This window comes from Haliotis rubra, unplaced genomic scaffold (genome assembly GCF_003918875.1).
Source record: "Haliotis rubra isolate DU_JTF1 unplaced genomic scaffold, ASM391887v1 Scf948, whole genome shotgun sequence".
NCBI classification, from domain to species: domain Eukaryota; kingdom Metazoa; phylum Mollusca; class Gastropoda; order Lepetellida; family Haliotidae; genus Haliotis; species Haliotis rubra.
Window position 1 is genome coordinate 123,276 of NW_025767688.1, and position 26,572 is coordinate 149,847.

At 42.1% G+C, this 26,572-nt stretch overlaps 2 protein-coding genes across 3 annotated transcripts in view; both read right to left on the minus strand.

The window, feature by feature from the left end:
• Window positions 1–12,158: 12,158 nt before the first annotated feature.
• Window positions 12,159–13,190, minus strand: LOC124264846 (putative nuclease HARBI1). The gene is made up of 2 exons (XM_046699628.1): window positions 12,637–13,190; window positions 12,159–12,285 (listed from the first exon to the last, which is right to left on the minus strand). The coding sequence occupies exons 1-2, from the start codon at window positions 13,188–13,190 to the stop codon at window positions 12,159–12,161; spliced, it is 681 nt and encodes a 226-aa protein (XP_046555584.1).
• An 808-nt stretch (window positions 13,191–13,998) lies between these two features.
• The window catches only part of LOC124264845 (putative carbonic anhydrase 1), an 85,720-nt gene continuing 73,146 nt past the window's right edge, over window positions 13,999–26,572 (minus strand). The window contains exons 8-9 of one of the 2 annotated variants that reach the window (XM_046699627.1): window positions 14,428–14,563; window positions 13,999–14,383 (exon numbers count right to left, since the gene is read on the minus strand). In XM_046699627.1, coding sequence (XP_046555583.1) covers window positions 14,435–14,563 — 129 coding nt within the window. In that variant the 3' untranslated portion in view covers window positions 13,999–14,383; window positions 14,428–14,434. Of the gene's footprint in view, window positions 14,564–26,572 lie in introns of both variants that reach the window. The other variant, XM_046699626.1, reaches the window with a different exon arrangement.

Below are 26,572 nucleotides of genomic sequence, written 5' to 3' on the forward strand. Positions count from 1 at the left end.
TGACGTATGTTGTAGTGGGGTTTATAACGTGACGTACGTGTTAGTTGGAGTTATGACATGACGTATGTTGTAGTGGGGTTTATAACATGACGTATGTGTTAGTGGCAGTTATGACATGACGTATGTAGTAGTGAAGGTTATAACATGACGTACGAGGTAGTGGTGATTATGACATGACGTATGTGGTAGTGGGAGTTATGACATGACGTATGTGTTAGTGGGAGTTATGACATGACGTATGTGGTAGTGGGAGATATGAAAAGACAAATATGGTAGTGGGAGCTATGGCATGACGTATGTGGTAGTGGGAGTTACGATATGATGTACGTAGGAGTGAGGGTTATAACATGACGTATGTGGTAGTGGGAGTTATGACATGACGAATGTAGTAGTGAGGGCTATAACAAGACGTATGTGTTAGTGGCAGTTATGACATGACGTATGTAGTAGTGAAGGTTATAACATGACGTACGAGGTAGTGGTGATTATGACATGACGTATGTGGTAGTGGGAGTTATGGCATGACGTATGTGTTAGTGGTGGTTATGACATGACGAATGTGGTAGTGGGAGTTATGACATGACGAATGTGGTATTGAGGGTTATGACATGACGTATGTAGTAGTGGGAGTTATGATATGACGAATGTGTTAGTGGGAGCTATGACATTACGTATGTGTTAGTGGGAGTTATGGCATGTATACACTAGATTGAGTTTCTCGAAGTTATGACACGTATACACTAGATTGAGTTTTAACGGTGTTAGGATCTGCCCCGAAAGGTCGCAACTACTGCTGTCTATCCACTTCGTGGTAGTGAACGTTGGTACAGCGGGAAACCCATAACGGATGAGTCAGCAGGATCACCCGATGACAACAATGGTTTGGCGGATAAAGAAGGAAGATGTTATCATCCGGTTACAATTACATCCTGATACAACAGCCAACACCAATTTCTCGAGCATCGAGCTTTACGGAACAAAACAATGGCAATGCGCTTCATTTCATCCCATGAATACCCACGAAGTTCCAGGTTGGAACTGATCTTCAGCTACCCATGCTTCTCGTAAGTGACAACTGACAGGATGGGGTGGCCAGGCTAATAAAATTCTACATTTACTGCAAACAGTTTGTGGTTGTATTGTAGAAGATGTAACATATGTTATATTTGGGATTATAATTTCTTATTAAAGTACAGATTCTAGTACGTTTTGGTTTTTTGTCTTTTCAAAGGCCTCTGACTTTGTGTGCTGGCGATTAGGTGCCTGACTCTGAGGGTGTGGGTTCGAATCCCGGATGGGACTCAGCTCAAAAAAAGTACTAGAATCTGTACTTTACTAAGAAAGTGTATTCTCAAATATAACATATGTCAACAGCAACTGTTATAAAAACGTCCTGTTCTCCATTTACTTTGTTTATACTATTTCACTTTCAAGTTAATTATTCCTTTCAGTGTTATGCTGTAAGCAATTGGATCTTATCAAAACATTATTATTTGTTATTATGGGATTAAAAGTCACAAGTCATATGATTGTTTAACTTGATTTGAGCTTGACGATATTACACCGATAAATGAACTCATGAGATTATAAGTTAATGCGTTTACTCAAATGGCTTCCTTCTAGCAGCTAATATAAGACACGCTGGCCGTCAGACTGACTCAAACTCTTCACGGCATTGGCTGGAACATTCGGTTAAATAAAATATGCTGGGACAACTGACTGATGTAGTGCTGTTGCAGATGAAAGTGTTATGATGATATTTTCTGATGTCATGTGTTTTACTTGAATCATTACATTAAATTGATAAGTTAGGTTCAAATGTGGTAGTGCTGTTGATGATAATATTGTTATGACTTGTTAAATAAATACATTATCGATACTGACCTTTTTAGAGTTTATGACTGTTTTTCCTATGACTTTTTTCTACAACACTGTCAAAACCTACAGTGTGTATATGTTGACAGTGTTGACAGGCCGCCTTTATATGTTGACAGTGTTGACAGGCCGATTTTATATGTTAACAAACCGCACTTATATGTTGACAGGCCGCCTTTATATGTTGACAGTGATGACAGGCCGATTTTTTATATTAACAAACCGCACTTATATGTTGACAGGCCGCCTTTATATGTTGACAGGCCGATTTTATATGTTAACAAACCGCACTTATATGTTGACAGGCCGCCTTTATATGTTGACAGTGATGACAGGCCGATTTTTTATATTAACAAACCGCACTTATATGTTGACAGGCCGTCTTTATATGTTGACAGGCCGATTTTATATATTATATGTTGAACAAACCGCACTTATATGTTGACAGCCCGCAGGCCGATTTTATATGTTAACAAACCGCACTTATATGTTGACAGGCCTTTATATGTTGACAGGCCGATTTTATATGTTAACAAACCGCACTTATATGTTGACAGACCGCCTTTATATGTTGACAGTGATGACAAGCCGATTTTATATGTTAACAAACCGCACTTATATGTTGACAGGCCGCCTTTATATGTTGACAGTGTTGACAAGCCGATTTTATATGTTAACAAACCGCACTTATATGTTGACAGGCCGCCTTTATATGTTGACAGTGATGACAGGCCGATTTTATATGTTAACAAACCGCACTTATATGTTGACAGCCCGCCTTTATATGTTGACAGTGAAGACAGGCCGATTTTATATGTTAACAAACCGCACTTATATGTTGACAGGCCGCCTTTATATGTTGACAGTGATGACAGGCCGATTTTATATGTTAACAAACCGCACTTATATGTTGACAGGCCGCCTTTATATGTTGACAGGCCGATTTTATATGTTAACAAACCGCACTTATATGTTGACAGGCCGCCTTTATATGTTGACAGTGATGACAGGCCGATTTTATATGTTAACAAACCGCACTTATATGTTGACAGGCCGCCTTTATATGTTGACAGTGATGACAGGCCGATTTTTTATATTAACAAACCGCACTTATATGTTGACAGCCCGCCTTTATATGTTGACAGGCCGATTTTATATGTTAACAAACCGCACTTATATGTTGACAGGCCGCCTTTATATGTTGACAGGCCGATTTTATATGTTAACAAACCGCACTTATATGTTGACAGGCCGCCTTTATATGTTGACAGTGTTGACAGGCCGATTTTATATGTTAACAAACCGCACTTATATGTTGACAGCCCGCCTTTATATGTTGACAGTGATGACAGGCCGATTTTATATGTTAACAAACCGCACTTATATGTTGACAGCCCGCCTTTATATGTTGACAGTGATGACAGGCCGATTTTATATGTTAACAAACCGCACTTATATGTTGACAGGCCGCCTTTATATGTTGACAGTGATGACAGGCCGATTTTTTATATTAACAAACCGCACTTATATGTTGACAGCCCGCCTTTATAAGTTGACAGTGTTGACAGGCCGATTTTATATGTTAACAAACCGCACTTATATGTTGACAGGCCGCCTTTCTAAGTTGACAGTAATGACAGACCGCCTTTGTATGTTAACACCGTGTCAGTAGGTCTGTGTGTATCATGCCCGCAGATAATGATTGAAACAGCGTGTCAGTAGGTCTGTGTGTATAATACCCGCAGGTAATGATTGAAACAGCGTGTCAGTAGGTCTGTGTGTATCATGCCCGCAGATAATGATTGAAACAGCGTGTCAGTAGGTCTGTGTGTATCATGCCCGCAGATAATGATTGAAACACCATGTCAGTAGGTCTGTGTGTATCATGCCCGCAGATAATGATTGAAACAGCGTGTCAGTAGGTCTGTGTGTATCATGCCGACAGATAATGATTGAAACAGCGTGTCAGTAGGTATGTGTGTATCATACCCACAGATAATGATTGAAACATCGTTACAGTGGGTTCTGTGTGTATCATACCCACAGACATTTCAACACGGATTTTAACAGAAGCAAAGCTGGTAAAATGTATCTTACGTTTTCTAAATCAGTTTCATACGGCGGATAGAGTCACTTGAAACACTGACGGCCGGAAGCACATTTCTTTTCAATTTGGTTTAGCGCCTCTGAAAAAGAGAACTTCCCCTTGATGCATTTACGAATCCTTGTAAAAAGGTCAAGTTACGAGTCAGTATTCTCTATTCTGTTATGATATTTACCCTGCAGATGCTTTCCACTATACCGTCTACATCTTTAAAATTCGTATCTTATCTTTGTTAAAGTGCAAACCATTACAATTCTTGTAAGAATTCGCTCTGCAAAATATTTGTTTCAACATGCGTCAAAAGCGCACCGACATAACCTATGTACGTATATTCACATGTACGTGGGACGGTGTATGTCATGTATGTACGTGTATGGTCATGTACGTGAGATGGTGTATGTTACATATGTCCGTCTACAGTACGTATATGGTCCTGTACGTGAGACGATGTATGTTACGTATGTACATGTATTGACATGTACGTGAGACGGTGTATGTTACGTGTGTGTGTGTGTATTGACATGTACGTGAGGCGGTGTATGCTGCGTATGTATGTGTATTGTCGTATACTTGAGGCGGTGTGAGCTATGTATGTACGTGTATGGTCGTGTACGTGAGACGGTGTATGTTACGTATGTACGTTTATTGACATGTACGTGAATCGGTGTATGTTACGTATGTATGTCTATTGACATGTACGTGTGACGGTGTATGCTACGTATGTGCGTGTATGGTCGTGTACGTGAGACGGTGTATGCTACGCATGTATGTGTATTGTCGTGCACGTGAGGTGGTGTATGTTACGTATGTACGTGTATGGTCGTGTATCTGAGGCGGTGTATGTTACGTGTGTAATTATATTGGCATGTATGTGAGACGGTGTCTGTTACGTGTGTAAGTGTATTGGCATGTATGAGAGGCGGTGTATGTTACGTGTGTACGTGTATTAACATGTACGTGAGGCGGTGTATGTTACGTGTGTAAGCGTATTGGCATGTACGTTAGACGGTGTATGTTACGTAAGTACGTGTATGGTCGTGTATCTGAGGCGGTGTATGTTACGTGTGTAAGTGTATTGGCATGTATGTGAGGCGGTGTATGTGACGTGTGTAAGTGTATTGGCATGTATGTGAGGGGGTGTATGCTACGCATGTATGTGTATTGGCATGTACGTTAGACGGTGTATGTTACGTAAGTACGTGTATGGTCGTGTATCTGAGGCGGTGTATGTTACGTGTGTAAGTGTATTGGCATGTATGTGAGACGGTGTGTGTTACGTGTGTAAGTGTATTGGCATGTATGTGAGGGGGTGTATGCTACGCATGTATGTGTATTGGCATGTACGTTAGACGGTGTATGTTACGTAAGTACGTGTATGGTCGTGTATCTGAGGCGGTGTATGTTACGTGTGTAAGTGTATTGGCATGTATGTGAGACGGTGTGTGTTACGTGTGTAAGTGTATTGGCATGTATGTGAGACGGTGTGTGTTACGTGTGTAAGTGTATTGGCATGTATGTGAGACGGTGTATGTTACGTGTGTAAGCGTATTGGCATGTACGTTAGACGGTGTATGTTACGTAAGTACGTGTATGGTCGTGTATCTGAGGCGGTGTATGTTACGTGTGTAAGCGTATTGGCATGTATGTGAGACGGTGTGTGTTACGTGTGTAAGTGTATTGGCATGTATGTGAGACGGTGTATGTTACGTGTGTAAGCGTATTGGCATGTACGTTAGACGGTGTATGTTACGTAAGTACGTGTATGGTCGTGTATCTGAGGCGGTGTATGTTACGTGTGTAAGTGTATTGGCATGTATCTGAGGTGGTGTACGTTACGTGTGTACGTGTATTGGCATGTATGTGAGGGGGTGTATGTTACGTGTGTAAGTGTATTGGCATGTATCTGAGGTGGTGTACGTTACGTGTGTACGTGTATTGGCATGTATGTGAGACGGTGTGTGCTACGACATGACATTACATCGTAAACTCGCTGTTGAACTCTGATATTGAGGCGTGATCCGTTTCTGATTCCTAAAATGACCATGTTCGTGACATTAGGAGGTGAACTGCTTGTGATTTACTTCACAAACACACAGCATGTACGGAAAGGGCGTATTAAATTGATTATCGTGATATCTGTGAACCATAAACAACTTCGCTTCCCAGTTACAACTGCCTCTTCTAAATCTACGTCCTGGTATGAATACAGTAAATGGAAATCTGCCTTTGCTTCCACACACCCATCCACCCATCCATCCATCCAGAATCCACCCATCCATCCACCCACCCACCCACCAATCCGTCCGTCCATCCATCCATCCATCCATCCATCCATCCATCCATCCATCCATCCATCCACCCACATCCACCCATCCATCCACCCACCCGCCAATCCATCCATCCATGCATCTAGTATTTTGTAGTGTCCCTCGTGTCTGCAGGTGAGGCAGTGTTCTAGTATTCTGTAGTGTCCCCAGTCTCTACCGGGTGAGACACTGTTCTAGTATTCTCTAGTGTCCATAGTGTCTACAGGGTGAGACAGTGTTCTAGTATTCTGTGGTGTCCCCAGTCTCTACAGGGGGAGACGGTGTTCTAGTATTCTATAGTGTCCCCAGTCTCTACAGGGGGAGACGGTTTTCTAGTATATTGTGGTATCCCCGTGTCCTCAGGGTGAGGCGGTTTTTTTTGTTTGATATGGTATCTCCGTGTCTACAGGGTAAGGCGGTTTTCTTATTTGATATGGTATCCCCGTGTCTACAGGGTGAGGCGGTTTTCTTTTTTGATATGGTATCCCCGTGTCTACAGGGTAAGGCGTTTTTTTTTGTTTGATATGGTATCTCCGTGTCTACAGGGTAAGGCGGTTTTCTTATTTGATATGGTATCCCCGTGTCTACAGGGTGAGGCGGTTTTCTTATTTGATATAGTATCCCCGTGTCTACAGGGTGAGGCGGTTTTCTTGTTTGATATGGTATCCCCGTGTCTACAGGGTGAGGCGGTTTTTGTTTGATATGGTATCTCAGTGTCTACAGGGTAAGACGGTTTTCTTATTTGATATGGTATCCCCGTGTCTACAGGGTGAGGCGGTTTTCTTGTTTGATATGGTATCCACGTGTTTACAGGGTGAGGCGGTTTTCTTGTTTGATATGGTATCCCCGTGTCTACAGGGCGAGGCGGTTTTCGTGTTTGATATAGTATCTCCGTGTCTACAGGGCGAGGCGGTTTTCTTGTTTGATATAGTATCCAGGTGTCTACAGGGTGAGGCGGTTTTCTTGTTTGATATGGTATCCACGTGTCTACAGGGTGAGGCGGTTTTCTTGTTTGATATGGTATCTCCGTGTCTACAGGGTGAGGCGGTTTTCTTGTCTGATATAGTATCCACGTGTCTACAGGGTGAGGCGGTTTTCTTGTTTGATATAGTATCCCCGTGTCTACAGGGTGAGGCGGTTTTCTTGTTTGATATGGTATCCACGTGTCTACAGGGCGAGGCGGTTTTCTTGTTTGATATAGTATCCCCGTGTCTACAGGGCGAGGCGGTTTTCTTGTTTGATATGGTATCCACGTGTCTACAGGGTGAGGCGGTTTCCTAGTTTGCTATTGTATCTGCTAGTATTCTGTGACGATATATTTGTATTCTGTAGTGGCAAACGTGACATTATTACATGATTAAAAAAATTGCCATCAATAAAATGTCTTACCTTTCTTATTGCACGGCATAGTGTTTTACGCAGATGTAACACTTGCTGTGTGTATGTTATTTTTGTCATGAACTGGTAATCAGCTGAGCGTACATTTGACCCATATCGTTCTATGATTCGGTTAAAAAGTACCTAATAATTAATAATACATCTATTTTAAAGACTTTGATGCAATGTTATATTTATCAGAAAATATAGATCCAAACATTAGTTGTTTTTTATCAGATATTATAGATTCAAATATCGAGATATTTTATCAGATATTATAGATTCAAATATCGAGTTATTTTATTAGATATTATAGATTCAAATATCGAGTTATTTTAGATGCTGAACATAAATCCCAACAATAAGTGATTCCTGTTGTATATGACACAACATGCAACACATTCACCACATCAATTCAATCGTGGCCAGTTTAAGTGTTAAGTAACAGTCAGTCAGTGTTCAGTAGCAGTCTGCATGTGTTCATTTCAGTGTTCAGTAGCAGTCTGTCGCTGTTCATTTCAGGGTTCAGTAGCAGTCTGCCAGTGTTCATTTCAGTGTTCAGTAGCCGATTGTCAGTGCTCAGTAGCAGCCTGTCACTGTTCATGTCAGTGTTCAGTAGCAGTCTGCTAGTGTTCAGTGGCAGTCTGTCAGTGTTCAGTAGCAGTCTGTCAGTGTTCAATAGCAGTCTGTCAGTGTTGAGAAGCAGTCTGTCACTGTTCATGTCAGTGTTCAGTAGCAGTCTGTCAGTGTTCAGTAGCAGTCTGCTAGTGTTCAGTAGCAGTCTGTCAGTGTTCAGTGGCAGTCTGTCAGTGTTCAGTAGCAGTCTGTCAGTGTTGAGAAGCAGTCTGTCACTGTTCATGTCAGTGTTCAGTAGCAGTCTGTCAGTGTTCAGTAGCAGTCTGTCAGTGTTCAGTGGCAGTCTGTCAGTGTTCAGTAGCAGTCTGTCAGTGTTCAGTAGCAGTCTGTTAGTGTTCAGTAGCAGTCTGTCAGTGTTCAGTAGCAGTCTGTCAGTGTTCAGTAGCAGTCTGTCAGTGTTCAGTAGCAGTCTGTCAGTGTTCAGTAGCAGTCTGTCAGTGTTCAGTAGCAGTCTGTCAGTGTTCATGTCAGTGTTCAGTAGCAGTCTGTCAGTGTTCAGTAGCAGTCTGTCAGTGTTCATGTCAGTGTTCAGTAGCAGTCTGTCAGTGTTCAGTAGCAGTCTGCTAGTGCTCAGTAGCAGTCTGTCAGTGTTCATTTCAGTGCTCAGTAGCAGTCTGTCAGTGTTCAGTAGCAGTCTGCTAGTGCTCAGTAGCAGTCTGTTAGTGTTCATTTCAGTGCTCAGTAGCAGTCTGTCAGTGTTCAGTAGCAGTCTGCTAGTGCTCAGTAGCAGTCTGTCAGTGTTCAGTAGCAGTCTGTCAGTGTTGAGAAGCAGCCAGTCACTGTTCATGTCAGTGTTCAGTAGCAGTCAGTCAGTGTTCATGTCAGTGTTCAGTAGCAATCTCTCAGTGTTCAGTAGCAGTCTGTCAGTGTTGAGTAACAGTCTGTCACTGTTCATGTCAGTGTTCAGTAGCAGTCTGTCAGTGTTCATGTCGCAGTCTGTCAGTGTTCAGTGGCAGTCTGTTAGTGTTCAGTAGCAGTCTGTCAGTGTTCAGTAGCAGTCTGTCAGTGTTGAGAAGCAGCCAGTCACTGTTCATGTCAGTGTTCAGTAGCAGTCAGTCAGTGTTCATGTCAGTGTTCAGTAGCAATCTCTCAGTGTTCAGTAGCAGTCTGTCAGTGTTGAGTAACAGTCTGTCACTGTTCATGTCAGTGTTCAGTAGCAGTCTGTCAGTGTTCATGTCAGTGTTCAGTAGCAGTCTGACATTGTTCAGTAGCAGTCTGTTAGTGTTCAGTAGCAGTCTGCAAGTGCTCAGTAGCAGTATGTCAGTGTTCAGTAGCAGTCTGGCAGTGTTCAGTAGCAGTCTGTTAGTGTTCAGTAGCAGTCAGTCAGTGTTCAGTAGCAGTCTGTCAGTCCTCAGTAGAAGTCTGTTAGTGTTCAGTAGCAGTCAGTCAGTGTTCAGTAGCACTCTGTCAGTGTTCATGTCAGTGTTCAGAAGCAGTCTGTCAGTGTTCAGTAGCAGTCTGGCAGTGTTCAGTAGCAGTCTGTTAGTGTTCAGTAGCAGTCAGTCAGTGTTCAGTAGCAGTCTGTCAGTCCTCAGTAGAAGTCTGTCAGTGTTCAGTAGCAGTCAGTCAGTGTTCAGTAGCACTCTGTCAGTGTTCATGTCAGTGTTCAGAAGCAGTCTGTCACTGTTCAGTAGCAGTCTGTCAGTGTTCAGTAGCAGTCTGTCAGTGTTCAGTAGCAGTCTGTCAGTGTTGAGTAACACTCTGTCACTGTTCATGTCAGTGTTCAGTAGCAGTCTGCTAGTTTTCAGTGGCAGTCTGTCACTGTTCAGTAGCAGTCTGTCAGTGTTGAGTAACAGTCTGTCACTGTTCATGTCAGTCTTCAGAAGCAGTCTGTCAGTGTTCATGTCAGTGTTCAGGGGCAGTCTGCTAGTTTTCAGTGGCAGTCTGTCAGTGTTCAGTAGCAGTCTGTCAGTGTTGAGTAACAGTCTGTCACTGTTCATGTCAGTGTTCAGAAGCAGTCTGTCAGTGTTGAGTAGCAGTGTAAGTCTGCTAGTGTTCTGTGTTCAGTAACAGTCAGTGTTCAGTAGCAGTCTGTCAGTCAGTGTCAAGCAGTGTTCAGTAGTTCTGTCAGTGTTCAGTAAGTAACAGTCTGTCAGTGTTCAGTCAGTGTCACAGTGTTCGTTTCATGTCAGTGTTCAGTAGCAGTCTGGCAGTCTGTGTTCAGTCTGTCAGTGTTCAAGAAGTGGCAGTCTGTGATTTACGATTCAGTGCAGCCTATTGAACTCTGTGTTTATAGTAAGGGGTATCTACCACTCAGTAGCATTCTCTCACCTGTCTGTCACTTTGTTAGTGTTCACAAGTGTTCGGTGTAGTCCAAAGTCAAAATCTGTTGGCCTAAGTAGCCACGTCTGTTGAAGTGTTCAAGAAACAGTAGCGTCTGCTAGCTATATTATTTATTTGGAAATTGCTCAGATGGAGTATTAGCGTCTATTGGAAAAGTGTTCCATAAGCAGTCTGTCAGTGTTGAGTAGCAGTCTGTCAGTGCTGAGTAGCAGTCTGTCAGTGTTCAGTAGCAGTCTGCTAGTGTTCACAGCAGTCTGCTAGTGTTGAAGCAGTGATTTGAATTTTTATTGCTGCAATATAAAAACAGTTTATTTTCATAAACATATCGGTTGAACCTTCCAATCTAGATGTCGGCATAATCATATTGAAAACATTAGGTTAGCTATTAGAAATAGCGACACTGTTGTATCATATATAAACCAAATAAACACAAATGTAAATAGAGAATACTATACGAGGTCTCAGTACATACGACTTATACGAATCGAGTGTCCTTCCTATGGTATCTGACCGAGCGAAAGCGAGGTCAGATCACATAGGAAGGTCACGAGTTTCGTATATTTCGTATGTAATGAGACCGAGTGTGGTATTTTATTTATTACCCACGTCTTACATGCATTTAAATTGACAAAATAGCGTATTTTTGTTATGATTTTGGTTTCAAACCGAAACCGGTTTCATAAAGAGGTTGCGGAAGAGTTTTGTACTGTAGTACAATATTTGCATGACGTCACACTAATGACGTCACTGCCATGGTAACCGACGTCACGATGCATGTCAGTTGTCATCGCCTCGTACAGCCTCCTACAGCAAACTACTCCGTTGCACCTCGTTTCTTGGTTTCCAGTTGCTTCATTCGGCTAACATCACTGGTGGAGCCATTGCGTTTATATTTTTCGACAGATATAATGTCTCAGTTCGACTCACAATTAAACAGCGACACGGCAACGTTCGCAATGTTTACATTCCCACAATGCATTTAAGTTGTAGAATGAATGAATTCACGTGTTTGTTATGAATGAAAAAATAGTTACGTCAGAATGTGACCTAATTGAGAGGTCATCGGTTATCCAATCAAATCGTTAGAATTTCAGGTCAAGTCGTTGATTTGTGAAGACACCTACACAGATTTTTTTATAATTACATGTTTGTATTCACAGACAGGGATGAATCATGCATGTTTATAGCACAGTTATTAAGAATTTCAAGAAGGAATAACAAAGTGAAATAATTATGTAGAAAAGGGTATAATTACATATAATCACCAGTACTACCTCTTTAGATGAGAAGCTTTAATAACACCTTGAATTAAGACATAAGACTTCCTTATATTTACCTGAATCTAGATTTGCACAACCCAAATGCCCTCTCCACTGAGTTTCTTGTAGCAGTGTGGCAGCGGTTATATTTCTCCTCTTTTTCATTTTCTGGATTGCTGACTGGAGTCAGGAGGTAGGGTCTACATGCATACCTATGGAAAATGTTTTGAAATGTTTAAATGTTAAGGGTAGAAATATGACATTTTTTGTTAATAAAAAGACAAAGGCTGACATGACATAACTTGAACATAGATATACCTACCCTGAATCACCAAGAAGCCAGATGCCATATTTCCCTTCCTGGAGACAGCATTTCAAATTGCAGTTATTAAATATATGGGAATCATGTGTTGATCCAGGCCATTGGACGATGATGTTCGTGAATCTGCAATTATAAATACATAGATAAAGTACTATGTTATTTAAGAGATCAATCTTTATAAAAATATTCAACACAACTCCACATTTACCACATGGCACAATGGCCTTACAGTTATATACATCAAGACAAATAAATAAATATTTTTAATATACCCAACAAATAAATAGATTTTTGAAGTAAACGTGCATTAGAAGGCAAACTTATTTGATAAAAAAGCCGATCAATGGGACAAACAAGCCTATATTAGCGATTTGAAAATCAAATACGACACAATGACATTTATTATTTGCAAGTCTCAGCAAGTCTAGATCGTTTGTTTACATTGCAAGGGTCAAGGACGTCAGGGATATTTACCGCAGTTGAGCGTCGCACACAGCTTGCACATTGATGGCATGGAATCCTTTCCTGCACACATATACTGCCTCATCCAATGGTGGCCGTTGAATCGGTATTAGAGTGCAATCTATGCAGCCAACAACTTTCGGAAAACCACAGATGTTGAAGAAATCCTCCGCAAGTTTTGCATGTTTGTCGGGCGATGGAAACCGGATCAGATCGTGCGAGTTGACAATTGCTTCCGTAGTGTCTTCCAACACGCGACTAACACTTGACTTGGCAATACCATGTATGTCTCCTAGTTCGCTGAGAAATCCACCTTTAGAATAATATCTAAGTGTTGCTAACACCTGAACATGGGCTGGTAGGGCACACGAACGCTTGGTCGGCCGAGTGATGGCCGAGCTGACCCGATCAACCAGCTGAAGGATGTTATGTCGAGGGAAACGATACCTGGCAATCAGTTCTGTGTCGGTCAGCGTGTCCAATATTTGGGTCCTATCTCTGAATATTCGCTCTCGCTTAATATTTCTCCTGTTCAAAATCTCTTGGATTCTCAGCAGTGTCGCCATATTAAACGCTGACTTACGATGTCGTAAGCTAGTTACAAGTGCCTCTTACCCATCGTATGCTAGGAGGTTGTTTATGATGTGGTGTAAAGTTAGGAGGTCTTTGTGGAACGATACAAAAAATTAAGAGCTGCTTTACGACGTGGTTTAGGACGTCGTAGCGCTAACAGGCTTTCGTGAAACGGCACCCAGGTCAACGCGATACGACACTCGTGTGACGTACGAGATTAATATGCAACTACCCATACGTTGACCACGTGGGTAATAAACCTAAATATTATTCATATGGAATAAAGAAGTTATATGTTTTGCACACAATATCAAGATATATGACGAATGCACTTAATTACGATTTATTTAGAATAAATATTTAAAATATGACGCATCATGTCAATGTGGCCATGGATGTGAGAATTCTTTTCATTACTTCCTTGAATGTCCATTGTATACTACTCAAAGACATACACTGTTACAATCTTTAGAAAGTATTGTTGAAATTAGAACAGTGATAGGTATTAATCGTATCTTACATGGCAATGCGGGTGTCTCATTTACTGCAAATCAGAATATTTTCAAATATGTACATATCTATATTATCTCTCTAACAAAAACGTTTACATATGCTATTATTGGGAGGGGTCTTTTGTATCAATAAACACAATCAAACCTCTCAGTGACAAACCTGTTTTTATATTTGATAGTAATTGATAGTAAAATCAATTTTGAGAAAAGAAATCATTTATCATTTATTCACAACAAAGTTCTATTTACCCACAATCAAACCTCTCAGTGACAAACCTGTTTTTATATTTGATAGTAATTGATAGTAAAATCAATTTTGAGAAAAGAAATCATTTATCATTTATTCACAACAAAGTTCTATCTACCCACAATCCAACTTCTCAGTAACGTACCTGTTTCAGGCTCACCCTGCTCTACTCACCAGACAGTGGACTGTTCCATTATACTCGTAGGTGTTACCCTAATTAACCTTCTAGTTCAGTGTCTGTCATTTGGGTGTCTGTCAAATGGGAGATAACCTCTGTCAGTACTCAGTACTAAAAATTTAATCTGTCGGCTCCCCGTGTTCGGCTACCCCTAGTACCGTTACCCGTATATGGCTCCCTGTGATCGTCTGCATACGGCTTACATACTATCAATAACCAACTCGACAGAACTGAAGAGAACGCATTCGTTTATTAGCATGTTTTCCCTGACATTACGTCCGCCGATGTGTCGTGCACAGATCAGTATTTGTTGTGGCAGCAGTTGGCCAGGATACGTCTCCCACCAAGTGCTTGTGTCGGACGCAGGTTGCCGTTGTCGGCGAGATATTTGCCTGGGAAACGCGTCTCCATGGCTCGGATGAGTGCCAGCTGAAACATTTTACGAATGGTGAAGAGAGGTACACCTCGATGGGAGGCGCGACTCCGTCACTGAAAAACTTGCACGCACGCCCCCCCCCCCCCCACACACACACACGCACGCACGCACACACACACATACACACGCACACGAGCGCTCGCAAGCACACACAATATCTCTATTTTTAAGATGACTCGCGGTTAGAACAATCGAAAAAAAATAAAATTATCAGACAATAAAGGTATAGTGTTTTGATGACGTAACATTTGAATGACGTTATCCCGTCACTGTGCCATTCTAGTGTGCCCCCTCGTAATCGAACCATTTTACATTACGTCACAATGTAAGCGACATTACGTTTATGTTTTCTGACGTTTAAAATGTCTCAATTCGACTCACAAGCGACACGGTAACGTTCGCAATGTTTACATTCCCACAATGCAATCGTGGAATGTCGCTTGACTACTCAGCTTCGTCTGGATGTACTGATCTAAATATACGTTGGTAGTAGAAATACGGCGTTCACATGGATTATGTTAATCACAGATGTAATTAAAATAATTTAGAGAAGATATTTAATCCGAACGTAAACCGTCATCAAACTGTTTATCATTTGTTTTTCTGGTAACGTTCGTCTTAACGTAGGGGGGCAGGTACATCAGTAGAACAGCGCGCCAGTTAGCCCTGTGCGAGGATTCTTAATTTAGGTCACCGACACCGTCGTTTGTTCTCTGCCTCACATTAATCGTAATGATCCTTAGAAAGTATTAAATTTGGCATCTTAGAAAAGAAACACAGTTCGCTCTACCACCATGTATAGTGTAATAAAACACACTTTCGCCCTGAACTATTATGACGTTAAAGCACTCGGACGCGAGTAGAAAAAGTAAATGATAAAAAATAATATTGAACCTATACTCACCTGTTTCAGGTTATCATCAGCGTCACATCTGTACTGACCTGTTTCAGGTTATCATCAGCGTCACATCTGTACTGACCTGTTTCAGGTTATCATCAGCGTCATATCTGTACTGACCTGTTTCAGGATATCATCAGTGTCACATCTGTACTGACCTGTTTCAGGTTATCATCAGCGTCATATCTGTACTGACCTACTTCAGGTTATCATCAGTGTCAGATCTGTCCTGACCTACTTCAGGTTATCATCAGCGTCACATCTGTACTGGCCTACTTCAGGTTATCATCAGTGTCACATCTGTACAGACCTGTTTTAGGTTATCACCAGTATCACATCTGTACAGACCTGTTTAAGGTTATCATCAGCGTCACATCTGTACTGACCAACTTCAGGTTATCATCAGCGTCACATCTGTACTGACCTGTTTCAGGCTATCATCAGCGTCACATCTGTACTGACCTACTTCAGGTTATCATCACTGTCACATCTGTACTGACCTACTTCAGGTTATCATCACTGTCACATCTGTACTGACCTACTTCAGGATATCATCAGTGTCACAACTGTACTGACCTACTTCAGGTTATCATCAGCGTCACATCTGTACTGACCTGCTTCAGGTTATCATCAGAGTCACATCTGTACTGACCTATGCAGGTTATCATCAGCGTCACATCTGTACTGACCTATTTCAGGTTATCATCACTGTCACATCTGTACGAACCTGTTTCAGGTTATCATCAGCGTCACATCTGTACTGACCTACTTCAGGTTATCATCAGCGTCACATCTGTACTGACCTGTTTCAGGTTATCATCAGCGTCACATCTGTACTGACCTACTTCAGGTTATCATCAGCGTCACATCTGTACTGACCTGTCTCAGGTTATCATTAGCGCCACATCTGTACTGACCTACTTCAGGATATCATCAGTGTCACAACTGTACTGACCTACTTCAGGTTATCATCAGCGTCACATCTGTACTGACCTGCTTCAGGTTATCATCAGAGTCACATCTGTACTGACCTACGTCAGGTTATCATCAGCGTCACATCTGTACTGACCTATTTCAGGTTATCATCACTGTCACATCTGTACGAACCTGTTTCAGGTTATCATCAGCGTCACATCTGTACTGACCTACTTCAGGTTATCATCAGCGTCACATCTGTACTGACCTGTTTCAGGTTATCATCAGCGTCACATCTGTACTGACCTACTTCAGGTTATCATCAGCGTCACATCTGTACTGATCTGTCTCAGGTTATCATTAGCGTCACATCTGTACTGACCTACTTCAGGTTATCATCAGCGTCACATCTGTACTGAACTACTTAAGGTTATCATCAGCGTCACATCTGTACTGACCTGCTTCAGGTTATCATCAGCGTCACATCTGTACTGACCTGTTTCAGGTTATCATCAGCGTCACATCTGTACTGACCTGTTTCAGGTTATCATCAGCGTCACATCTGTACTGACCTGCTTCAGGTTATCATCAGTGTCACATCTGTACTGACCTGTTTCAGGTTATCATCAGCGTCACATCTGTACTGACCTACTTCAGGTTATCATCAGTGTCACATCTGTACTGAACTACTTCAGGTTATCATCAGCGTCATATCTGTACTGACCTACTTCAGGTTATCATAAGCGTCACATCAGTACTGACCTGTTTCAGGTTATCATCAGTGTCATATCTGTACTGACCTACTTCAGGTTATCATCAGCGTCACATCTGTACTGACCTGTTTCAGGTTATCATCAGCGTCACATCTGTACTGACCTGTTTCAGGTTATCATCAGCGTCACATCTGTACTGAACTACTTCAGGTTATCATCAGTGTCACATCTGTACTGACCTGTTTAAGGTTATCATCAGCGTCACATCTATACTGACCTGTTTCAGGTTATCGTCAGCGTCACATCTGTACTGAAGTGTTTATGGTTATCATCAGCGTCACATCTGTACTGACCTGTTTCAGGTTATCATCAGTGTCACATCTGCACTGACCTGCTTCAGGATATCATCAGCGTTATATCTTTACTGACCTGTTTCAGGTTATCATCAGTGTCACATCTGTTCTGACCTGTTTAAGGTTATCATCAGCGTCACATCTGTACTGACCTGTTTCAGGATACCATCAGCGTCACATCTGTACTGACCTGTTTGAAGTTATCATCTGTGTCACATCTGTACTGACCTGTTTCAGGTTATCATCAGCGTCACAACTGTACTGACCTGTTTCAGGTTATCATCAGCGTCCCATCTGTACTGACCTGCTTCAGGATATCATCAGCGTCACATCTGTACTGACCTGTTTCAGGTTATCATCAGTGTCACAACTGTACTGAACTACTTCACTTTATTATCAGCGTCACATCTGTACTGACCTGTTTCAGGGTATCATCAGAGTCACATCTGTACTGACCTGTTTCAAGTTATCATCTGTGTCACATCTGTACAGACCTGTTTCAGGATATCATCAGCGTCACATCTGTACTGACCTGTCACATCTGCATGACCTGTTATCATGTTATCATCAGTGTCACATCTGTACAGACCTGTTTCAGGATATCATCAGCGTCACATCTGTACTGACCTACTTCAGGTTATCATCGGTGTCACATCTGTACAGACCTGTTTCAGGATATCATCAGCGTCACATCTGTACAGACCTGTTTCAGGATATCATCAGCGTCACATCTGTACTGACCTACTGCAGGTTATCATCAGTGTCACATCTGTACAGACCTGTTTCAGGATATCATCAGCGTCACATCTGTACTGACCTGTTTCAGGTTATCATCAGCGTCACATCTGTAATGACCAACTTCAGGTTATCATCAGTGTCACAACTGTACTGACCTACTTCATGTTATCATCAGCGTCACATCTCTACTGACCTGTTTCAGGATATCATCAGCGTCACATCTGTACTGAATCACTTCAGGTTATCATCAGCCTCACATCTGTACTGAATCACTTCAGGTTATCATCAGCGTCACATCTGAACTGACCTGTTTCAGTTTATCATCAGTGTCACATCTCTACTGACCTACTTCAGGATATCATCAGCCTCACATCTGTACTGAATCACTTCAGGTTATCATCAGCGTCACATCTGAACTGACCTGTTTCAGTTTATCATCAGTGTCACATCTGTACTGACCTGTTTCAGGTTATCATCAGCGTCACATCTGTACTGACCTGTTTCAGGTTATCATCAGTGTCACATCTGCACTGACCTGCTTCAGGATATCATCAGCGTCACATCTGTACTGACCTGTTTCAGGATATCATCAGCGTCACATCAGTACTGAATCACGTCAGGTTATCATCAGCCTCACATCTGTACTGAATCACTTCAGGTTATCATCAGCGTGACATCTGAACTGACCTGTTTCAGTTGATCATCAGTGTCACATCTCTACTGACCTACTTCAGGATATCATCAGCCTCACATCTGTACTGAATCACTTCAGGTTATAATCAGCGTCACATCTGAACTGACCTGTTTCAGGTTATCATCAGTGTCACATCTGTACTGACCTGTTTCAGGTTATCATCAGCGTCACATCTCTACTGACCTGTTTCAGGTTATCATCAGTGTCACATCTTTACTGACCTGTTTCAGGTTATCATCAGTGTCACATCTGTACTGACCTACTTCACTTTATTATCAGCGTCACATCTCTACTGACCTACTTCAGGATATCATCAGCCTCACATCTGTACTGAATCACTTCAGGTTATCATCAGCGTCACATCTGAACTGACCTGTTTCAGTTTATCATCAGTGTCACATCTGTACTGACCTGTTTCAGGTTATCATCAGCGTCACATCTGTACTGACCTGTTTCAGGTTATCATCAGTGTCACATGTGCACTGACCTGCTTCAGGATATCATCAGCGTCACATATTTACTGACCTGTTTCAGGATATCATCAGTGTCACATCTGTACTGACCAACTTCAGGTTATCATCAGTGTCACAACTGTACTGACCTACTTCATGTTGTCATCAGCGTCACATCTGTACTGACCTGTTTCAGGATATCATCAGCGTCACATCTGTACTGAATCACTTCAGGTTATCATCAGCCTCACATCTGTACTGAATCACTTCAGGTTATCATCAGCGTCACATCTGAACTGACCTGTTTCAGTTTATCATCAGTGTCACATCTGTACTGACCTGTTTCAGGTTATCATCAGCGTCACATCTCTACTGACCTGTTTCAGGTTATCATCAGTGTCACATCTGCACTGACCTGCTTCAGGATATCATCAGCGTCACATCTTTACTGACCTGTTTCAGGTTATCATCAGTGTCACATCTGTACTGACCTACTTCACTTTATTATCAGCGTCACATCTGTACTGACCTGTCTCAGGATATCATCAGAGTCACACCTGTACTGACCTGTTTCTAGTTATCATCAGTGTCACATCTGTACAGACCTGATTCAGGATATCATCAGCGTCACATCTGTACTGACCTGTTTCAGGATATCATCAGCGTCACATCTGTACTGACCTGTTTCAGGTTATCATTAGTGTCACATCTGCACTGACCTGCTTCAGGATATCATCAGCGTCACATCTTTACTGACCTGTTTCAGGTTATAATCAGTGTCACATCTGTACTGACCTACATCACTTTATTATCAGCGTCACATCTGTACAGACCTGTTTCAGGATATGATCAGCGTCACATCTGTACTGACCTGTTTCAGGTTATCATCAGTGTCACATCTGTTCTGACCTGTTTCAGGTTATCATCAGCGTCACATCTGTACTGACCTGTTTCAGGATACCATCAGCGTCACATCTGTACTGACCTGTTTCAGGTTATCATCAGCGTCACATCTGTACTGACCTGTCTCAGGATATCATCAGAGCCACACCTGTACTGACCTGTTTCTAGTTATCATCAGTGTCACATCTGTACAGACCTGTTTCAGGATATCATCAGCGTCACATCTGTACTGACCTGTTTCAGGATATCATCAGCGTCACATCTGTACTGACCTGTTTCAGGTTATCTTCAGTGTCACATCTGCACTGACCTGCTTCAGGATATCATCAGCGTCACATCTTTACTGACCTGTTTCAGGTTATAATCAGTGTCACATCTGTACTGACCTGCTTCAGGTTATCATCAGTGTCACATCTGCACTGACCTGCTTCAGGATATCATCAGCGTCACATCTTTACTGACCTGTTTCAGGTTATAATCAGTGTCACATCTGTACTGACCTACATCACTTTATTATCAGCGACACATCTGTACAGACCTGTTTCAGGATATGATCAGCGTCACATCTTTACTGACCTGTTTCAGGTTATAATCAGTGTCACATCTGTACTGACCTACATGACTTTATTATCAGCGTCACATATGTACAGACCTGTTTCAGGATATGATCAGCGTCACATCTGTACTGACCTGTTTCAGGTTATCATCAGTGTCACATCTGTTCTGACCTGTTTCAGGTTATCATCAGCGTCACATCTGTACTGACCTGTTTCAGGATACATCAGCGTCACATCTGTACTGACCTGTTTCAGGTTATCATCAGTGTCACATCTGTACTGACCTACTTCAGGATATCATCAGCGTCACATCTGTACTGACCTGTTTCAGGTTATCATCAGCGTCACATCTGTACTGACCTGTTTCAGGTTATCATCAGCGTCATCATCTGCGCTGACGTCACATCTGTACTGACCTGTTTCAGGTTATCATCAGTGTCACATCTGTACTGACCTACTTCAGGATATCATCAGCGTCACATCTGTACTGACCTACTTCAGGTTATCATCAGCGTCACATCTGCTCAGACCTACTTCAGGTTATATTCAGTGTCACATCTGTACTGACCTACTTCAGGTTATCATCAGCGTCACATCTGTACTGACCTGTTTCAGGTTATCATCAGCGTCACATCTGAACTGACCTGTTTCAGTTTATCATCAGCGTCCCATCTCTACTGACCTGTTTCAGGATATCATCAGTGTCACATCTCTACTGAATCACTTCAGGTTATCATCAGCGTCATATCTGAACTGACCTGTTTCACTTGATCATCAGTGTCACATCTGTACTGACCTGTTTCAGGTTATCATCAGCGTCACATCTGTACTGACCTGTTTCAAGTTATCATCAGCGTCACATCTCTACTGACCTGTTTCAGGATATCATCAGTGTCACATCTGTACTGACCTACTTCAGGTTATCATCAGCGTCACATCTGTACTGACCTGTTTCAGGTTATCATCAGTGTCACAACTGTACTGACCTACTTCAGGTTATCATCAGCGTCACATCTGTACTGACCTACTACAGGTTATCATCAGCGTCATATCTGTACTGACTTGTTTCAGGTTATCATCAGCGTCAGATTTGTACTGACCTGTTTAAGGTTATCATCAGCGTCACATCTGTACTGACCTGTTTCAAGATATCATCAGCGTCACATCTGTACTGACCTGTTTCAGGTTATCATCAGCGTCACATCTGTACTGACCTGTTTCAGGTTATCATCAGCGTCACATCTGTACTGACCTGTTTCAGGTTATCATCAGCGTCACATCTGTACTGACCTATTTCAGGCTATCATCAGCGTCACATCTGTACTGACCTGTTTCAGGTTATCATCAGCGTCACATCTGTACTGATCTGTTCCAGGTTATCATCAGCGTCACATCTGTACTGACCTGTTTCAGGTTATCATCAGCGTCACATCTGTACTGACCTGTTTAAGGTTATCATCAGCGTCACATCTGTACTGACCTGTTTCAGGTTATCATGAGTGTCACATCTGTACTGACCTGTTTCAGGTTATCATCAGCGTCACATCTGTACTGACCTGTTTCAGGTTATCATCAGCGTCACATCTGTACTGACCTGTTTCAGGTTATCATCAGCGTCACATCTGAACTGACCTGTTTCAGTTTATCATCAGCGTCCCATCTCTACTGACCTGTTTCAGGATATCATCAGTGTCACATCTCTACTGAATCACTTCAGGTTATCATCAGCGTCATATCTGAACTGACCTGTTTCACTTGATCATCAGTGTCACATCTGTACTGACCTGTTTCAGGTTATCATCAGCGTCACATCTGTACTGACCTGTTTCAAGTTATCATCAGCGTCACATCTGTACTGACCTGTTTCAGGATATCATCAGTGTCACATCTGTACTGACCTACTTCAGGTTATCATCAGCGTCACATCTGTACTGACCTGTTTCAGGTTATCATCAGTGTCACAACTGTACTGACCTACTTCAGGTTATCATCAGCGTCACATCTGTACTGACCTACTACAGGTTATCATCAGCGTCATATCTGTACTGACTTGTTTCAGGTTATCATCAGCGTCAGATTTGTACTGACCTGTTTAAGGTTATCATCAGCGTCACATCTGTACTGACCTGTTTCAAGATATCATCAGCGTCACATCTGTACTGACCTGTTTCAGGTTATCATCAGCGTCACATCTGTACTGAGCTGTTTCAGGTTATCATCAGCGTCACATCTGTACTGACCTGTTTCAGGTTATCATCAGCGTCACATCTGTACTGACCTATTTCAGGCTATCATCAGCGTCACATCTGTTCTGACCTGTTTCAGGTTATCATCAGCGTCACATCTGTACTGACCTGTTTCAGGTTATCATCAGCGTCACATCTGTACTGATCTGTTCCAGGTTATCATCAGCGTCACATCTGTACTGACCTGTTTCAGGTTATCATCAGCGTCACATCTGTACTGACCTGTTTAAGGTTATCATCAGCGTCACATCTGTACTGACCTGTTTCAGGTTATCATGAGTGTCACATCTGTACTGACCTGTTTCAGGTTATCATCAGCGTCACATCTGTACTGACCTGTTTCAGGTTATCATCAGCGTCACATCTGTACTGACCTACTTCAGGTTATCATCAGCGTCACATCTGTACTTACTTACTTCAGGTTATCATCAGTGTTACATCTGTACAGACCTGTTTCAGGATATCATCAGCGTCACATCTGTACAGAACTACTTCAGGTTATCATCAGTGTCACATCTGTACTGCCCTGTTTCAGGTTATCATCAGGACCACATCTGTACAGACCTGTTTCAGGTTATCATCAGTGTCACATCAGTACAGTACTACTTCAGGTTATCATCAGCGTCACATCTGTACTGACCTGTTTCAGGTTATCATCAGCGTCACATCTTTACTGACCTACTTCAGGTTATCATCAGTGTCACATCTGTACTGACCTACTTCAGGTTATCATCAGCGTCACATCTGTACTGACCTGTTTCAGGTTATCATCAGCGTCACATCTGTACTGAACTGTTTCAGGATATCATCAGCGTCACATCTGTACTGACCTGTTTCAGGTTATCATCAGCGTCACATCTGTTCTGACCTATTTCAGATTATCATCAGCGTCACATCTGTACTGACCTACTTCAGGTTATCATCAGCGTCACGTCTGTACTGACTAACTTCAGGTTATCATCAGTGTCACATCTGTACTGACCTGTTTCAGGATATCATCAGCGTCACATCTCTACTGACCTACTTCAGGTTATCATCAGCGTCACATCTGTACTGACCTATTTAAGTTTATCATCAGTGTCACATCTGTACTGACTAACTTCAGGTTATCATCAGTGTCACATCTGTACAGACCTGTTTCAGGATATCATCAGCGTCACATCTATACAGAAGTACTTCAGGTTATCATCAACGTCACATCTGTACTGACCTATTTAAGTTTATCATCAGTGTCACATCTGTACTGACTAACTTCAGGTTATCATCAGTGTCACATCTGTACAGACCTGTTTCAGGATATCATCAGCGTCACATCTATACAGAAGTACTTCAGGTTATCATCAACGTCACATCTGTACTAACCTCTTTCAGGTTATCATCAGTGTCACAACTGTACTGACCTACTTCAGGTTATCATCAGTGTCACATCTGTACTGTACTACTTCAGGTTAACATCAGCGTCACATCTGTACTGACCTATTTCAGGTTATCATCAGTGTCACAACTGTACTAACCTCTTTCAGGTTATCGTCAGTGTCACAACTGTACTGACCTACTTCAGGTTATCATCAGTGTCACATCTGTACTGACCTACTACAGGTTAACATCAGCGTCATATCTGTACTGACCTGTTTCAGGTTATCATCAGCGTGAGATTTGTACTGACCTGTTTAAGGTTATCATCAGCGTCACATCTGTACTGACCTGTTTCAGGATATCATCAGCGTCACATCTGTACTGACTAACTTCAGGTTATCATCAGTGTCACATCTGTACAGACCTGTTTCAGGATATCATCAGTGTCACATCTATGCAGACCTGTTTCAGGTTATCATCAGCGTCACATCTGTTCTGACCTGTTTCAGGTTATCATCAGCGTCACATCTGTTCTGACCTGTTTCAGGTTATCATCAACGTCACATCTGTACTGATCTGTTCCAGGTTATCATCAGCGTCACATCTGTACTGACCTGTTTCAGGTTATCATCAGCGTCACATCTGTACTGACCTGTTTAAGGTTATCATCAGCGTCACATCTGTACTGACCTGTTTCAGGTTATCATCAGTGTCACATCTGTACTGACCTGTTTCAGGTTATCATCAGCGTCACATCTGCACTGACCTGTTTCAGGTTATCATCAGCGTCACATCTGTACTGACCTACTTCAGGTTATCATCAGCGTCACATCTGTACTTACTTACTTCAGGTTATCATCAGTGTTACATCTGTACAGACCTGTTTCGGGATATCATCAGCGTCACATCTGTACAGAACTACTTCAGGGTATCATCAGTGTCACATCTGTACTGACCTGTTTCAGGTTATCATCAGGACCACATCTGTACTGACCTACTTCAGGATATCATCAGTGTCACATCTGTACTGACCTACTTCAGGTTATCATCAGCGTCACATCTGTTCTGACCTGCTTCAGGTTATCATCAGCGTCACATCTGTACTGACCTGTTTCAAGTTATCGTCAATGTCACAACTGTACTGACCTACTTCAGGTTATCATCAGCGTCACATCTGTACAGACCTGTTTCAGGTTATCATCAGTGTCACATCTGTACTGTACTACTTCAGGTTATCATCAGCGTCACATCTGTACTGACCTGTTTCAGGTTATCATCAGCGTCACATCTTTACTGACCTACTTCAGGTTATCATCAGTGTCACATCTGTACTGACCTACGTCAGGTTATCATCAGCGTCACATCTTTACTGACCTGTTTCAGGTTATCATCAGCGTCACATCTGTACTGAACTGTTTCAGGATATCATCAGCGTCACATCTGTACTGACCTGTTTCAGGTTATCATCAGCGTCACATCTGTACTGACCTGTTTCAGATTATCATCAGCGTCACATCTGTACTGACCTACTTCAGGTTATCATCAGCGTCACATCTGTACTGACTAACTTCAGGTTATCATCAGTGTCACATCTGTACTGACCTGTTTCAGGATATCATCAGCGTCACATCTATACAGAAGTACTTCAGGTTATCATCAGTGTCACAGCTGTACTGACCTATTTAAGTTTATCATCAACGTCACATCTGTACTAACCTCTTTCAGGTTATCGTCAGTGTCACAACTGTACTGACCTACTTCAGGTTATCATCAGTGTCACATCTGTACTGTACTACTTCAGGTTATCATCAGCGTCACATCTGTACTGACCTGTTTCAGGATATCATCAGCGTCACATCTGTACTGACCTGTTTCAGGTTATCATCAGCGTCACATCTGTACTGACCTGTTTCAGGCTATCATCAGCGTCACATCTGTTCTGACCTGTTTCAGGTTATCATCAGCGTCACATCTTTACTGACCTGTTTCAGGATATCATCAGTGTCACGTCTGTACTGACCTACTTCAGGTTATCATCAGTGTCACATCTGTACTGACCTGTTTCAGGTTATCATCAGCGTCACATCTGTACTGACCTACTTCAGGTTATCATCAGCGTCACATCTGTACTGACCTACTTCAGGTTATCATCAGCGTCACATCTGTACAGACCTACT